The sequence below is a fragment of the Xiphias gladius genome, chromosome 16 (assembly GCF_016859285.1).
Source record: "Xiphias gladius isolate SHS-SW01 ecotype Sanya breed wild chromosome 16, ASM1685928v1, whole genome shotgun sequence".
Classification (NCBI taxonomy): domain Eukaryota; kingdom Metazoa; phylum Chordata; class Actinopteri; order Istiophoriformes; family Xiphiidae; genus Xiphias; species Xiphias gladius.
Window position 1 is genome coordinate 24,055,768 of NC_053415.1, and position 17,548 is coordinate 24,073,315.

The following is a 17,548-nucleotide window of genomic DNA, read 5'->3' on the forward strand; positions in this document are numbered from 1 at the left end:
TGACACTATTGTACAAAGGTTTTGGGTGGAACGACTGGAGGGTTCGGGGGAGAGGGAGATGGGAATGATCTTCCCTGATGGTGCTCTCTAAAACCTCCCGACACAGGACCCTCCTTCACTATCCTATTAGTTTTCAAATAGCATTTAACGACAAAAGACAGGAGGGAGCAGACATGCAACAGCTACATCTTGAATGAGCAATTCATACTCATGTTATTTACTGGACCGTGGGGCAAAATAATCATTCATAAAACAGGATATTACTGACTCGAGCAACCCCTAAACTGCAAGAATCCTAACACTGGTACTTCAGTGCTCTATCAATTCCCTGGCCTACGAATCTTCATTACAATAAAACTGCATTATTTCCTGTGATGGTAACAGAATGAATGTGGAAAAAGCGTTGTTCGAACAAAACACAAAATATGCATCTTCCCCAAGATTATGCAGCTCTAACTGACAACCGGACATTCACTAAAAACACAATAATACAGCCATATATTGGTTAATTTTGGTGGCAGATGGCAAGCCTGTCAAACCCACTGGGCAATTTGGCAAGAACCCAGCATGAAAGCTCATGTTGTAATTTCCAAATCTGGACAGAATAACACAATTCTGAGATCTTCACCGTAAGTCTAAACAGACATGCCTCCGTTGCCAAAGAACACGAGAAACAATATCCTATATAGGATTTTGACTGTCAGACCAACTGCCATTTAGGGGCTGGGTGATATTGTTAAAATTGGTATCATTACAAAAATATTTTCCATAAAATAATGAATGCAATAATGTAATTGATCACTGTTTTTCATGTTGAGCATCAGGCATCAAGAACTACATACAAAGCTTTTTAGCATTCACTGGCTTTGGTCATTAATTACGTGGTAGTCTGGAGGCATAGTTGTCTATGTCCGGTTCTGCTAGACAAACTACGTCTCTCAATATGCAGCATTCAATCCACACCTATTACCAAATATCACGCATGATGTCCACATGTCTGATCATATATTAAGAGGGATTTTATTTTTTCTGCCTTCCATGTTGCTACTGTGACCACCTGTGGCTGCTCTGCTGCTGAAATGTCACCGCCCATGTCAACACGTCCACTTGCCCCCTATCAGCCCCCAAGGTGTTCCCTTAGAATTCAGTCCATTAATCAACTAGTCACTAGTTAACAGACTAGACAGAAGCCAAAACGGGTTTTCCCTCATAACAAACAAATTAATATGCTTCAAGTAACAGGTGGAACTTCTGTAAGGGTTATAGTATATATCTGTAACTTCGAAGACTGATGCACTCTTCTATGTGCGAGTTACATAAGGTTTTTAAAGTCTACAAAGTGCCTGTTTAGAAAGTCGCATCTGTGGACAGTCACTGAAATTGCACATTTCTCGTATAATTTCAATGATATGACTCCAACAAGTGACAATTTGTAGGCATATGTTGGCAAAAAGTTAGTCCTTTCAAAGAAATTAATGGAAATCAACACCCTGGCTGTGTGTTGTGGACATCATAATCTTGCCTGCTGTTACTCCTCCGTCACATCCAGTGAACCAGTTAAAGTGTTCAACAATGGATGTTCCTTATATCCAAATCATCACGGCATTACTGCTAAATCCCTCCAGTGCTGACGTATTGCAATCAGGTGTCACATATTAAATCTTATTGTACATTTTCCCCACTTAACCCTTGTGGTATCTAACAATACAGCTAGTTTTAGCAGTGCTCAACCCACCGGCCCTCCTCATGCGCAGAAACACTCAGCTGGCAGTAACACTTAAGTAGAAAATTGTTTTCAATAAGGACGGCTGGCATGAACAAAATGAGCAAACCAAATGACAAACCTTCGTTATATTGGATCAGCACCACAGCAGTGGACATTTTGAAACTCAAGAAAGAAACTCAAACTATCTTTACGGCTGCATAGCACTAGAAGTGAGTGGGGAAATAGATTTGGTTTTTTTTGCTTTTTTTTTTTTTTATGTTGAATAACCTGAACTTTTGTTTAAAGGTTGTACAGTATACATAAAGGACTACGAATTTATGTATTCACAAGTAGCCGCTCTTGTACTTTGAGAGAGATTTGTATTATGTGCTTTTTTGCAGCTTAAATGTTAAAAGGTTAATAAGTTTCTCCCTGTCTGTCTAACATGTGCCTGCCTGCGTTTGTCGGCTCCAGAAGTGTCCAGTAAAACCAATTTAACCCACAACCCATTTGGTTGATGATGTAACTACATAACTACTACAGAGGAAAAAAAACTTCCTAATGAGCCTCTTCAGAGATATATACCAGACATATAGACCAGACAAAGTCCTCCTGTATGTCAAGCAGGCAAGATATACAATTTCACAGACAGAGAGATTTTAAATTGTTAATCTGACTTCGAGGAGCTGGACAGGAGAGAGGCTGAGTATGTGACTGTGCAACAGAATGACTTAATGTAAGTTCGAGCTATAATATTTATAATCATTGATATTCTCTATATTCTGAAATTACAAGAATATAAATACAAATTTCTAAAACATTAGGATGTGATAAGTAGTATTACGCTCTACAGGAGCCACTGTATCCTTGTGACTTACAGTTGTTCTTCAGTGTTGCCAAAAACAAACATCCACGACACAAAAAAAACATAGTCAGCTTCAAAATGAGAATGAGAATATTGTTCAGTGCAGCCTAACAGCGAAAACTTTACCCATATTTTCAGGCATTTGGAATTTTGGTCAATATCTCATAAATACACTAGAACAGATGGATTACCCCGTGGCAAATAAAACAATAACCTTTGCTCTCTCAAAAGCTTTTATAAGACTATTAACAGGGTGAACTTGTGAACAGAGAACTGGCTCTGTGGGTTTTCTGTTGCCAAATAAAGTACAGGTGAAATTATTATGAGTCTGCCTGTGGTCCTGAATGTCTCTTTAAATAGTAGCCTGCCTCGTTTTCCAGATGCTGTTTAGACCCTGGTCCTCTGGAGCTCACAATGATGATTTTAAGATCAGCTGAGGCAGCCATAACAAAAAGCAATTGGAACGCATTTCCATAAGCTGCTATAAGCAGTGAAAAAGTAAAAACATATCACATCACATGAATGGTTAGGTGAGGTTAAATGCACGGGGAGCATTTTTGAGACTTTGCATTTGCATAAAACTAATTTCAAGAGATCTCAAAAGCTTAAACTGTCATCCCAGGGACATCTCAGTGGCTTCTCTTACCTCACTTAAGGAGTCCCTCGGGTCCATAACTCTTACATCCACTCAAACATGTACTGAAGTATTTTGTATGTCTTCTTACATTCTTGAAAACTGAAGCCAATGAATATGTACATCATTACACTATTTTAATAAAGCCACACTTATTTATTTTTAATTTTGAAGGATGAATTTTCACAATATCCATGTCATTACTTCCAAGGATGTGAGCTTTGGCTGCAATCTGCAATTAAAAATACATGAAGTAGATCACAAAGCTGAAAAGTGGCTATGAGTTGGATTCAGGCTATTTGATATGATTCAATTTATCACAAAGGAAGAAATGCCCTCTGCTACCTCTTGCTGCACCCTGAGGAACGGCTCTGTGCCAAAACCTACTGGTAAGTCGCTTAAACAAATACAGATACATTAGCCAAGAACAATAAAAGTTCACTTAAAGTGGGAATCTCGACAATTTCAGTCTTGGTTGATTTGGCAACTCCTGTACTTACTGGTGGTAACAGCAAATGCAGTTTAATACTACAAGTCACAGGCAGCAAAACAACTATTTTCATTTTAATAAAGAAGACAGGCAATAATTGGCCTTTCCATGATTCTGTGAGCAACCGTGATCCGATTTTATGCTCCACGCGGCATGAGTCTGCAAACAGCAGGGCACAGTGAAAGGAGTTGGTTACCTCACTGAAAAGTTGGAGGTGTGCGGCCTGTCGCTTGCAGCTCTTAATCTAAAAGCCGACTGTGGCGGCTCCTTCTTGTTCCATTTACTCCCTGCAATATTTCAAACTGATTCGCTGTCAAAAATGCTGAAAACGGCCATAGAAATATTTTTGTGAACGATAGTGGTAAGTGCTGAAAACACTGAGAAACACTGCATTTCCTGTGTCGACCTCATAATAGAATTCAACTCGCCTTGCGCCACCTAAATGCTTTTAACGTGAGGCTGCAGCAGCAGGAAATGTTCAGTTTGCATTCGCAGTAACTCAATACAGCATTTTTTTCCCCAGGAAAGTCGCCACAGACGCCGAGTTCGTAATACTGCAAGTATATTAGCACTGCAATACTTTCTTTAGTTGGCCATAAGCTCAATCGCCTCTGTGTTACCTCATTCAATGATAGAAAGTGACTTAACAAACGTTTATTCAAACGAAAATATTTGACATTGCCACTTTGATATGTGCATCGACATTGACTTGCGATACACTGAAAATTAATACGCAACAAGAGACAAAATACAGCCCCACAGTACAAAAGACCAAAACGGCCCAAAAATGCAACCTAGTCACGATGTGCTCTTCTGTGTCGCTGGGTAATAATAATTACGTTATTTCAAGCAGGCAGCATGCCAAGCTCTAGAAGGCTTGCAGGATGGAAAAATGAAAAAGCACCACAGGGGATGAGGAGGCAACACTCGATGGTCCCCACTGTGAAACTGTGTGAGAAATTGCTTTTAACACCTTGCCCAGCACTCAGTAAAACTAATGACCTCCTTCACCAGCATGGAGGAGACCTTTCCTATAAAATTATCCTTTCCACCTACTGTTTGACAATTCAGACAAACAAATGATGCTGCTTATGTAAGTGTAAGTTAAATAACTATACTATTTTTGAATCCTTCAGTGTGTAGGTAGTGCAATGCTTAAAAATAAATTGAGGCTCTGAAAACCCAAAGAGCCTGACATTCAAAGTGCGATTAATCAAAGAATGTAAAAACTGCATTTTTATTTCGGTGCTTATTATTAACTTTCAGCAGTTCAATTTGACAGTTCACTGACATATAATGTCAATTAAATTAAACAAAGACGTCACGATTCCCAAGTATGAGAATATATTATATTAGAATTTTGTTAAAGCATTGTAAAATTAAAAACATGTGGCTTTTACAGTACAAAAAAAGCATTCATTACTGACTTGTTGGCTTACAGTAAGTAATTAAAAATGTACTGAAATGTCAATCTGATAGAATTCTCTTTAAAGTAACTGAGGTCAGTTAATAATAATATTTTGTAACAGGGCATGAATCTTGTCCAGCACAGTGGATTCCAAATAGCACAAGACACTTAAAGCAGCCAAATATGAATCTGATTTAGGAAGCCACAAAAAGAGCTGACGACGGCTGGCTACCAGCCAAAGAGCCTGGACAAACCAAATGACAAATGGAAAAGCTGCAGCCAAATTTGACCAGTATTTTGCGCACAGCAGACAGTAATTTCCAAGCCTGTTTAAGCAGTTACTAAAGCTTTTCAAACAGCCAGTTTGTTCTAGCTCATCAAGTTCAACCATGTCTGCCTGTGGGACGGTACAACAACACTGGGACCAAGGTGATGAAAAAAAAAAAAAAATTCTGTTGTACAGCGGCTTAAAACAATTACACCCAATGAAGACACAAAGGGCGGGAGCATTCAGAGCAACCGCAGCTGCACAGAAAGATGAGGAGAAAAGACGTGGAAGGAAGGAGCGCGTGTATCACTCTACAAACTCTGCCCCACCCCTGGGTTCCACAACAGACTGCTGAAGAAGTGATGAGTGACAGTACACCTGCCATCATGGCCTCGAGGAAATATCCATGCGTGATGTAACTGGGTAAGGAATCAAAAATGAACCTAGTAATTTCTAACAATTTAGAAATCTGCAAAAAGTTTCTTCTCTGCATTTTTATTATCAAACAAGTCAATCTGTCAGTCCTTCATAAGCGAAAAATATTTCTTCTTAAGGCATGACTGAAACTCAAAAAAAAAACACCTCCCCTGTTTGTCCTTACCTATGTCTGTGCTCATCATGTCCTCCCTGTCCATGTATGACCACCTGTCCAGAAGCATGCTTCCCCTCTTTGGGCGAGTCAATATGAGGGATGAGCACATCCTCCAAGCCCAGGTCAAAGCGCTTGTGCTTGGAATTGTCCGGGAGAAAGAAGAAGGCCCCGAAACATAAGGTGATGAAGGCACTGAGGATGAGGAGGAGGATGAACTTCTCGGAGAGCCTCAACGTAGCTCTGTGGTGCGGGAAAGAGGAGGCGCCCGGCGACAGAGTGGGTATCCTGCGGCCCGACAGCGGCAGGAGAGCCGGCGTCGTCATGTTTTGACTGTTGAAGTTAACCTAGCTCGGGGGAAAGGGGTTGGGGGCAGGGTCGGGTGGGTTTACAAGTGCCACAAGAGTTGTTGTAGCAGCATGCACCAGCTGGCTGACTTTATTATCTCATCCCTGCATTGGTAAGTCCAGAAACCGAAAAGGGATGAGGTCCCTCAGTGAAGAAGTGACTGGACAACAGGAAAATTGTCATGACGATTCTGGAAAAAAACAAAAAAAACAAGGGAGATTACAGACAAAGAGTTAGCATTGAATACAAAGTTGACGAGTTACCACTAAGTCATATAAACCTATTTACAGTGTAGTTACCAGAGACTTGCTACCATTTTATAAATATCTGATCTTTTCCTAAGTTAATTTTAACCACCCCAACGCCACACGGACAGACATTACTGTTCCCTACTGTTCTGTTAGGACAGAGGAGCTGGTACCCTTCACAGTTTTTCCTTTAGTTGGCGTCTCTCCACCTCGACAGCATGTCCCTTGTAACCACTAGTACCGTCTCGCCAGGCACTCCGACAGGCTTCTGTTGAGCCACACAGTGCCGAATTACGGTCACACACACACACACACACACACACACACACACACACACACACACACACACGTGTTGAAATCTCAAGAAAAACTGGTGTGTCACATATCAAAACTATAGCCGAAATATCAGCGTAATAAACAATCCTTTCACATGCTGTGATGAATTTAACAACATGCCTTCTCAGAAATAAGGATCAGGATCTCTCTCTGTCTCTCTCTCTCACACACACACACACACACACACACAAAAACACTTAATCCTTTGGCCATGAGAAAAATGACAAACGTATTTTCCAGAGGCTTAAGGTATCACGGGGCAGTGCAATATCTGAGACCATCGCCAGACAACCACCCTCTGTGCAGACTGGCATCACTGCCAGCACTAACACTGCAGAATGAAGCCAGCTTTCTAGGTTTGTTTTCTGTGAGTGCCACATAGCTTGCAGGCATGCGTGGTGATAAAATTAAAAAAATAAATAAATAAAAAAAATTAGCGACAGAGATGAAGAGCAAGCTCAGCCCACAAACAATAAATCCTCCTCCTGCCACTCGTAGCCATCGGAGTCGACTGGAATGACAGTTCACAGTTGTGTGGGAACCGAGAGGGGCAAAGACATGCGAGCTAAACGCCCGGCAAGCACGTATCCTCCGCCGTGCCACAGCTGAACTCCAATCCTTCTAGCAAATTACTCATGTGGCTACACTTTAACGAAACACTGGCTTTATCTACCCCCCCCCCCGGTGGTCGCCAAGGCAGAAAGACGGAGCAAACGTCTGACTCCGCTCAGCAGCTGCTCCCTAGTGCTAGTGTGAAGGATGGATGGAAGGAAATCGAGCGAGCAGCCCCCTTTGAACACCAACACAAAAACGGTCGCATTGATGCCCGTATTAAGGCATCAATGTCTGAGGCGATGTGGTTTATCCAGTAGGGGTTTTTTTTTTTAATCGGGTCTGTATGTAGCTGCGATTTTTCGGCGTCTCTACGCTGAATACCAAGTTCATTCCCTGACAGTGCCAGTCTGTGTGAGCTGATTAGCCGATACAAAATGCTAGCTAACGAGCAAACGAGAGGCTAACTTATCCAGCTAACGATGGCTAGCAGGGGCAGAAAATAATAATATAATAATAATAATAATGAGCAGCGGTAAATGAACAGCCGAGGCAGTGCTCGGGAAGAAACGTGGATTTGAGAAAACGAAAAATATTCCGACGTACGCGCTTGGGTTGGCTGACATTTTAGCTATCCCGTCATGAAGACTGGGCTCAGAAACCTACAGCCCGCTGAGGTGCTAGTTACCAGGCTAGGTTGCTAACGCTAGCTAGCTGATTATGGAGTGACAGAGGCGGTCTCTTCTGTGGACGCCGCTGTGCTGCATCACCACCTTTCTCAGTCGCACGGCGAAAATCGATGCCAGCCAGGGGTCCCGGTCCGCCTTTTGGGAGAAGCCGCCGTAGCAGGTGTCCTCATGTCCGCCGCCGATGTTTACGCCGCCGTAACCGGCTCCGGCTCGACCGCTCCGCCGTCAGTTCAGAGCCACATAGCGTTACAGCCCCGAGGACGCTGGAGGGATGTTGAGGACTGGCCGCTGTGTCGGACCGCAGCGACGGACTGACTGAACTGCCGCTGCTCGGTGATCCAGCATCATCTACTCAGCCTGCCGATTTAGGGACTGTCTGACAATTGCGTCGGGCAGAATGAATGTATAAATGTAATTTACGACGAGTGTTGGTGTGGGACCAACCGTACACTCCTTCGATCAATGATAGGAGCCTAATTTGTAATGTCCCAACGCAGCTGTGCAATGCAATGCTTTTCAGTGGTGGGAAAATATTCAGACTCTTGACTTAAGTCCAAATTCAAATTCAAAGGCTCCATTGTCATATGCAGAAATAAACAGGGTACCAGTGCGATGAAATTCATAGTTTGCTGCCTCTCTGTCCCGATGCCATCGGTTATCGTGTCTACATAAAAATATACTATAAACTAAAAAGTTAAAAGGGATTTTTAAAAAGTGAGATAAAATAAAAAATAAAAACAGCTTTAATCTGAAGCAAATGTACAGAAAAATATAAACAAATACACATTATATACTCATTTTATACAAGCACACATTCATATCCACATATGCATACACTTGTATATATACATATTTCTATTTACCTGCATACATCCATACATGCATACTGAGGACAATAAGAATAAGACAATAAGAATAAGATTATATTTTATAAGATTCTATCTGACATTATTAGATTGTTAATACCGATGCATCAGTGTGTGAGCACTATTTCACTGTCTTAGCCCGTCGAGTTGAGTTGAGCCGTTTTAACTATTTTATATATTGTTAGGTAGCTTAGTCCAGGGGGTGCCCCCCCCCCCCCCGAGAGTCACAAGATAAATCCGAAGGGTCTTGACGTGATTATGGGGGTAGGAAAGAAGACTATCAGTCTTAAGTAGTCTTAGATTTTCTGTAAACTGCGAATCACTCAGTTGTAAAGAGCGAAAGAGGACAGCATAAAATTGAGAGGTCTTTGTTGCCATCATTAGGCTAATAAGTGTGTCTCAGCACTGGCCCCCTTACACACTTAAAGAGATTTTACGGAACAACAAAGAACAAGACGTCTTCTGGTTCTTTCCTAAATCTTCTGAGCTCTTATCTGCCCGAGCTCTAACGATGAACTTCATTATGCAGACAGTAATGAAAAGAGAGTTTAATGTGAAGTTCTGCTTTGCTCAAGCCCAAACTGTATTCTTAAAACAGCTAAGCGAAGGAATGTACATCATGTTTACTATCTCTGAGACGCAGTTAGTGGTCTCACTGCAATCAGGATTCTTTCTTTTTCAGCAGAAACCTGTGTATTGTACATAACAGATTTCTTGGTAGGAAAACGTATGCAGTAAAAAAAAAAAAAAACGCCTGACACTCAGCAAACGTGGACAATTAGGTCAAACATTAAACAACAAAGAGTCATTTCAGTAGGTGTGAGCGTAATGTCGTTGGAAGTGTTGAAAGTGGAATAATGATTTTACACCCGCAGGTCAATTTATAAGTCATGTTCAGCGCCGCTCGGCTTGTAGAACAGTTGTACAACGTCGTCTGTGGCTCTGGAGGAGCTTTGTCAAGCGTCTTTGTCAAGACTTCAGATTTATAACAAAAAAGCCTGTGTTACAAGCAGGAGGTGTGAACTTGGGAATTGTAGGATCCAGTGTTTTTGTAGCTGAATCCCTACTAGGACCTCTGGTGCCTCAATTTTGACCTTTTTTTTTTTTTTAAATTTGTTGCTTGTGAGTCCCCCAACTTTATGCGAGTGCAACACTAAATCACTGGAGTACCCCAGAAGTTCTAATTTCTTTGTACGTCATTCAATTTCTCAGCATCTTAGTATTTAAATCGGATTTTACCAAGTCTAGAATAAACTCGGGCAAATGCTAAAGTCAAAACTGTGTCCTGGGATCTTTTTACTGTGTTTTGACAGGAGCAGAGACCAAACGTAAATAGAAAGTTTTTGAAATAGATCCTCGATAAATAGCGTTCAGTGCAAAATCCTCCTCTTAGTCAAGGAGGACAATGCCCCCTTTACATACAAGGTACACAGTGAGTCAGGACTTAACCACTGAAGACTTAACCAACCAACTGTTGACCATACGACGGTCTTGCAGAGACTTGGATAAAAATAACCCCTTAAACCAAAAAAACAATAATCAGACAAATGAACGCAGTGACTAAAAAAAGACAACGAGACATCAGAGAGAGAAATTCAGATGGGTCTTTATATCAGTATCGGTCACCACACAAAACTGAGTAATCTTATCAAATGCAGGATGAGCTGCATAGCGAGGAAGGACACAATTTATCAAATGAGTCCCCTGGTGTACGCGGAGAACTTTCCTCCCTTTTTTGGCCGTGACAATGAGTGCCCTGTCTTCTTTTTCCGCAGAGAGACACCGCTGAATTTGAGACAGGTGTCGCTTTGCTTTCAGCAGCGTTTCTTCCACTCTCGGAGCAGTTTTCCCCTTCGCCCTGGCCAAGAACACACTCCCGGCCAAGAGCTCACTCGGCTTTCTCCGCAAGTGAAAGGTGTAATTTGTTTGAAACCTCAGCTATGACACTTCTCTTGCTGCTGAATAGCTGGCCTCCCTTTTTGTCTCATTTGGGAGAGGGCCAGAAACCCGGCTGAACCAGAAACCGTTAAAGACTTGCCGCCGTCAAAGGTGACCATGATTTGTTCCGTTGCATCAGGTCTAGAGGCACTGAAGTTCGGTGTTTCGCTCCGGAAGACCAGAAGTAGAGTACAAGGCGACCACATAAACGTAAAACCCACCATTTCAGCATAAGTATATATTATTCAGAAATGGATGAATGGAAGCATAATGAGGTCTGTAAGTGGGTGTGAGAAGAAATGAGCACTGTTTCTAGCATCACTGTTACAATATTTGAACAGTTTTCAAAGGGACTATTTCTTTTGGTAGAAAGTAATTCTAGTGAAACCCGTTCACGGTGAGGTCTGTGGACAAACCAGCGTGGCAGGGACACTGTTTTCTGGAAAGAGATGTTGTGACCGGAATATCTCAGCAAGTGTTGGATGGATTCATGGATGAATGGACGGATGGATCCTATCGATTTTGGTGACCCCCTGACTTCTCCTCCTGCGCCGCCACGAGGTTGACATTTTTGTTTTTTTTAGTGACATTTCTTGACACATTTGTTTCAGGTATCCCTGGTGGCCAGAGGACGAGCCATGAAAACTTGAGCGGTCCCCTGGCTTGTCATCCAGGGCCATCATCAGGTCAAATGTACAATTTGTTCAAAACTTTGGTTTATGACTAAATACCTGCGAAACTAATCACGCGCCCATCAGCCCAAGCTCGACTTTGTGTTTAGTGCTAATTAGCGTCCGTTACTGTATCGACATGCTAAACTGAGGTGGTGAAAACTGTAAACATTATCCCTGCTGAACGTCATCAGCACATTAGCACTGTCTTTATGAGCACGTTAGCATTTAGAATTTGGCATTTAGCTCAAAGCCCCGCGGTGCCTCTGTTAGCATGGCTGTAGACTCTCAGTCTTGTCTGGATACATTTTTTCGATGCTTTGAGGACCACAAACAAAATTTCTTCCACTCCCACTGCCTATTTTTATGTTTGTTTTTTGTAATTTGTCTTTAAGTAAATGAATGGCATATTTACAGCGTAGTGTGGATCTAAATTTATCTTTTAAATGGCGTGCATATTTCTCTCTGTGGCAATCAATCTCAGCAACTCAACGACTGTAACTCCTTAAAATACTCCACAGCCTCTCACTTCACCAAAGGGGCTCTGTGTTTGAAAAGCAGGATTGCATTTCTTATCCTTTTGTCTCTGACTGTGACTGCTCCATGCTGAAGTAGAGCTTAGCGGGCAGTTAGACTGCACTGTGACACTGTCAGCCCACGTGTCAAAGTGAACTTTTCTCCGAAAGGTAATCAATCCGTGTATATACTCCGACCACAAAGACAGTCCCGACATTTTGCTGAGTGTGGAGGCAGCTTGCCTCTGGCTCCATCGGCTGGTCCTTGAGCTGCCACCGGCCGCTCTCTCCGCAGCAGCGGCAGGACCGCCGGGGCGTCAGATTTACAGGACTCCCCGCGGCGAGTGAATTAGTGTCACTGCTGCGGCGTGCAGTGTCGTAATCACTGGGAAGACCTCCCCTCTGATAGGCACCACTATGGCTCACCCTCAGCGAGGAGGGCCGGTCGGGTTTTGTCGCCAGGGCGGGTGTGGGTGCAAGGGGCCGCACGAAAAAAAACCCCAAAAGAGCTGAGCAGGCACAAAAAGCCCGACAGCCTCCAAATCACAGCTAAGTCGCGGAGAAGGAGTAAGTGCGGCAGCGAGAGAAGGGAGGGTGTCCTCCGCCTCAATGCATCTTTGATTATCATAGGCAGAGGGATGGATTGCCGGACAGGAAAGAATTTATCGCACATTTCAAGCCCAGAAAGAACAATGCCGCGAAGGCAGGGCACTCATTTCATATTTTCTGGGGAAAGGAGGAAGAATAAGCAGAAAACAAAACGAAAACGATCGCGAAATGTTTACAGGAGGCCTTGGCGCGACATCAGGTGCTATATTCCAGCCGGTAAACAAAACCACAAGCCGCCTCTCCTTCAGATCCTTGCTCGGCAGAATGAAATGGTGAATTGTGACAATTTCGACCCCTGCGCATGAAACCTGCCTGTCAGTGCTCGGCCAAGGTCAACCGCAACCTATGGCTCTAATGGACGGTGGCGTGTGTATGTGCCTGTGGAGGAACTGTGTGTGTGTGTGTGTGTGTGTGTGTGTGTTTCTAAAGTGTCAATCCCATGCTTTAGTGGCAGTAACTGCAGTGCCGTAAAGGGGCCCTGTGACACACTCTTGATTCTTGACATTCCAGTTAATGGTGCGATAAGGCGCCTTCTCACATCGTGATCACACAAGCGATCATGAGTCCCTGCAGACAATGAGGCATGATGGGTAGATAAACTCTGTCCACGTTGCTGTGAAGAGCATATCTTCTTTATGCGGTGGTGCATGGATGCTTTGATATATAAATATGAGTTTTAATATTTGTGTGAACTTTAACATCACATGGAAGATTCTAGATGTGTTGTGCATCATGTACGTACATACGTACGTGATTCTTTCCTAAACATTTGGAGATCTTCACTAGAGTAATAATTTTTTAAAAAGTTAAAATATAAAGTTCAGAAGTCTCTAAAAGTAATGACTAAAATCAAAAATACAACATTAGCTAGATGAAGAAATAAAGGAGGAAAAAAACTTTGGAACTGCTGTAATGCTGCAATCTTGTAATAGCTCCAGACCGTCAGCGGCGCCAATAACTCTCAAAAATGAATCGAACCTTCATGCCTGCCATCGTTTTGCCGGAGCAGATATTTCGTTTTTCAGCTGATAGCAGCCGCACTATACGATAATACTCTTGAAATGAAGTCTGTGCAGATGAGATGAGAAACAGAAAACCCCAAAGTGGCTTTCAAACACTCCTTACCCTGAAACAGAAAAAGTGAGAAAAATAAAAATGGCACGCAAGAGACTCCGGTGAGCCGGGCAACGGAGACCAAAGCGTGTAGATGTACGGCAGAATGAATCAGGAAGCTAAAAAAAACAAAAAACAAAAAAACAACAGAGACGCATATTACATACATAAGCCACCCTGCATTTCAGTATTTTGCTGTGTCAGTATGCAAAGTCGCTAGGAATCCTGTTCTATGATTCAGTAGCACAAACATCCTCTCATCACTGACTTTTATTCATGTGATGTCTGCACATATCTGTCGAACCAATATCAACAGATGTCCCCTCCTTTTACTACACCGTCATCACTACCCGCTGTGCATTCCGGGTCCCATTCAACGGCCTCAGGTCTGCTGCTGCTCGCGGGCTCGGCGTCCTGTCCTCCTGCTCCGAGCGGGTGTGATCAATCGATCAGTCCGTCGGATCGCGTTGCAAATCCATTTGAAAACACGCCATAATATCATCATTCGATACCTTTGACGTATAGAGGATCCAGCGTGAAATGAGGTTATCATTTCAGTGTCCCATGGCTTTGTACGCTGGCGAAGGCCCAAAGACAAATTACACTCATCTCATTAGAGACTGAGACTGAGTTTACTTGCACTTTTTTTTTATTTAAAGTCTGTGATTTTACTTTCGATCCAATGAAATATTTAAACTCACATTATTTTTGTGGACTCTTCATGACATACTGCTGCAGACTAGCCAGTGTTAAATTGACATATGTATCATACTTGCATGAGGAAAGGTTATTTTACGGTAAAAAGATTCAGCATTAAGATGCACCTTCAGACAAAACCTCGATGTTACAGGGATTTGTTTATTAAAAAAAACGGAATAATGTCAGACTGTGCCAGCCCTCATCGGCATTTTGACTGATTGTACGTGGCTGTGATCCCTCTAGAAAGATAGATGTCCAGTTTGAAAACCAAGGTCCTCAGATTGCTCCGTCAGCAGTTGCTCCAAACAGACAGGCTCTATTGGCCTTTACCAACTCCACTATTTTCTAGTGGGAGCTGGTTAGGCTCCACTTAGAGCCCTCTAAGTGTATTACTGCCATGACTCTTGCCTAACCTCTTCTTTCTCTAATCAGGTTACACAGCGTTCTACCTGAATGACCTGCAGTCTGTTAGCCTCTGTTGATCACTCACGCACACACATAGAGGGGCTATACTGAAGGAGGGTGTGGTTTTCTCTGACATAAACACTGATTTTTTAAAAGATTTTTTTTTTTTTCCAGCGTTTCTACGTCCGTGGAATCGAAGCCCAGGTTTGCAGTTGCATACTTTTACTCAGAAGGAAGCCTTTGCCAGAGCTTCGGGGCTTTTGGTGACCGAAGTCCCGAGCGTCGTGAGGGATTTGCTTTTCTTGCGTAACTTGCCCTAGAAGCTATAGTCAGTGACGTCTATGAATTATTGACACCACGCTAATTTTAATAAATCAAGACAACTTAGTCACAACTCGACACACTGGGATTCTCCAACAGAGATGTCTGTTACATTGCGTACATGTTCCCGGAGTTCCCACAGTGAAATGCAGGTGACCTTCAAAGTACAGTGTACGAGTGCGTGTGTGTGTGTGTGTGTGTGTCCTGTCTTGACAGTGATGGAAGCCAGTGCTGCTCTCTTGCAGCCCAGAGATAAAGTGTCTCTCAGAGAAGGATGTCAGGTGCTGTCACTAAACTGGATTTGAGGTAACATGATGCCGTGGTAGGTTACCTGCATCTCCATCGTCGACAGACTTTATTTCTCTTTGTCTTTATATCTGACGTGTCTTTGTCCCGGTTTCAAAGTGAAGTCATTTTTCAGATTTTACAATGAGAGGATGACAAGACTACTGAATTTTATCCAGCGTTTCAACCAGGGTTGGTTTTTTGTTTTTTGGTTTTTGTTTTTTTTCAAGGCAAGTATCAGCTACAGCATTAAAATACACATACACCACCTGGTGGCAAATCTGCAACATCATCAGCAAATTAAAGGTACAACTGGGCCATTTTTTTTGCATTTGCAAAAAAAAAAAAAAAAAAAAAGAAAAGTTAAACCCAGATTAAAAAATAGAGCAAAAGAAAGACCCTTCTTTCAGGCTAAAGATTTGGAAAAAGTCATTTGCAGTTATCACACCTCCGCTACTGTCACCAATATCATTTAAAGCCATCCTAAAACCCTCTTTTTCATAGGCCTTTTCTTGATTATATTTATTTATATTTGGTTGGTTAGTATCTCCCTTGTTTTACATATTGTTTCATATGCCTTGTCTCTCTTATTTCCCGTCTCTTTTCTCTCTCCCGCGAAGCGCTCATTAACTTCTGCCTTAAAAGGGCTATAAAATATGTTTGTTTGCTTGTTTTTTCCCAGTTTTCAAAAGGGAGACATGACACAAAAAAAGTAATTAATAAATGAGTTAATAACATTTCACATGGGGAATGTCAAACTTACAAAACATCCAAAAACCACGTGCTTATATCATGTGTATATCAAGTTTTCATCACGTGTAAATGTCCAACAACCCATTGGAATTCATCGTGTGAAATGCTGTTTTGCATGTGATGAACCACAAACATCCGGTGTATTTTTTTTTTTTTTGTAAATAGATTTGCCTACATATGATGTTTTATAAATATTAGATGCTCCCATATTATGTGAATTTATACGTGAAATGTCCAAAGAAAAAGCCCCAACGAAAAACCAGATGTGCTTCTGTGTAAATTCCTCACATCTGAAACGGTGTAACGTGTCTGACAAATTCATATGTCCTTTATTGTGAGGTGTTACTGTGATGATGATGATGATGATGATGATGATGATTAGATGTTGCCACATGTCACTGTGGCTTGCACTCCTCCCTTCTGGTTGCCTGTCAGGATGCTGAAAGCCAGATATAGGCTCTTCTGGTGCTGAACTTTCTATAGCTCTCTCGGGAAAAGCGTAACAGGCAAACCATTAAAAAAAAATATATATATATATATAAAAGCGCCAAATGTAAAAGATTAAACATGAGAAAAGATGTCTCCTGTCTGTGAGGCAATATTGTGTCATGATCGTTGGTTCTCTCAATTACAAGGTACATTACTTGAGAGCTCAATGGCGGGTGAAGGAGGTTTATGAGGTCTGGCATTAGTCCTTCCCTCTGGGGTTCACAGCAGCGGTGAGCATCCTGCCATTTTCTGTGCACTGTCATTGTTCAATTTGGTGTGTGTGTGTGTGCGTGTGTGTGTGCGTGTGTGTGAGAGCGGGCTCAGTTCCTACTGGACTGAGTCCACCGTAAGTAGGGAGGAGCCGAAGGGAGTGGGAAATCAATAATAAAGGCAGGTTTTGAACCACTCCATCCTCTTTAACCCACACCTGACGTTGCCTACTGGAAGTGTTTGCGTGCGTGCGTGTGTGTCTTTGCCCGTAGTGACCGACCAATTTCCGGCTGTAAACCCTCTCCTCCCCACGTTCACTGCCATTTGAGTCGACGTCAGGTAATGGCTCATCTCCAGTTTGCTGTAACTGAACCACTACTGTGTTTGATTAAGCCGTTTCGACGCCGACACTGTGGCTGTAACTTCCTCGGTGATGGGCTTTAGCGGAACGGGTCCCCATTCATCAAACTTTCATAGCAAGAGAGTCCATCTTAAACCGCTTAAGACTTTTTCCATGATGATGCAGTATTCATCAGGAGCCT

At 42.5% G+C, this 17,548-nt stretch overlaps 1 protein-coding gene across 9 annotated transcripts in view; it reads right to left on the reverse strand.

Annotated features, from left to right (window-relative positions):
* man1a2 (mannosidase, alpha, class 1A, member 2) overlaps nucleotides 1-8,496 on the reverse strand; it is a 137,195-nt gene extending 128,699 nt beyond the window's left edge. For 4 of the 9 annotated variants that reach the window (XM_040148288.1, XM_040148287.1, XM_040148286.1 and 1 more), the window contains exons 1-3: nucleotides 8,217-8,496; nucleotides 6,701-6,823; nucleotides 5,972-6,497 (exon numbers count right to left, since the gene is read on the reverse strand). In XM_040148288.1, coding sequence (XP_040004222.1) covers nucleotides 5,972-6,285 — 314 coding nt within the window. In that variant the 5' untranslated portion in view covers nucleotides 6,286-6,497; nucleotides 6,701-6,823; nucleotides 8,217-8,496. Of the gene's footprint in view, nucleotides 1-5,971; nucleotides 6,498-6,700; nucleotides 6,824-7,358; nucleotides 7,511-8,049 lie in introns of those variants that run through there. The other 5 variants (XM_040148281.1, XM_040148283.1, XM_040148282.1 and 2 more) reach the window with 5 other exon arrangements.
* Between the last annotated feature and the right edge of the window lie 9,052 nt (nucleotides 8,497-17,548).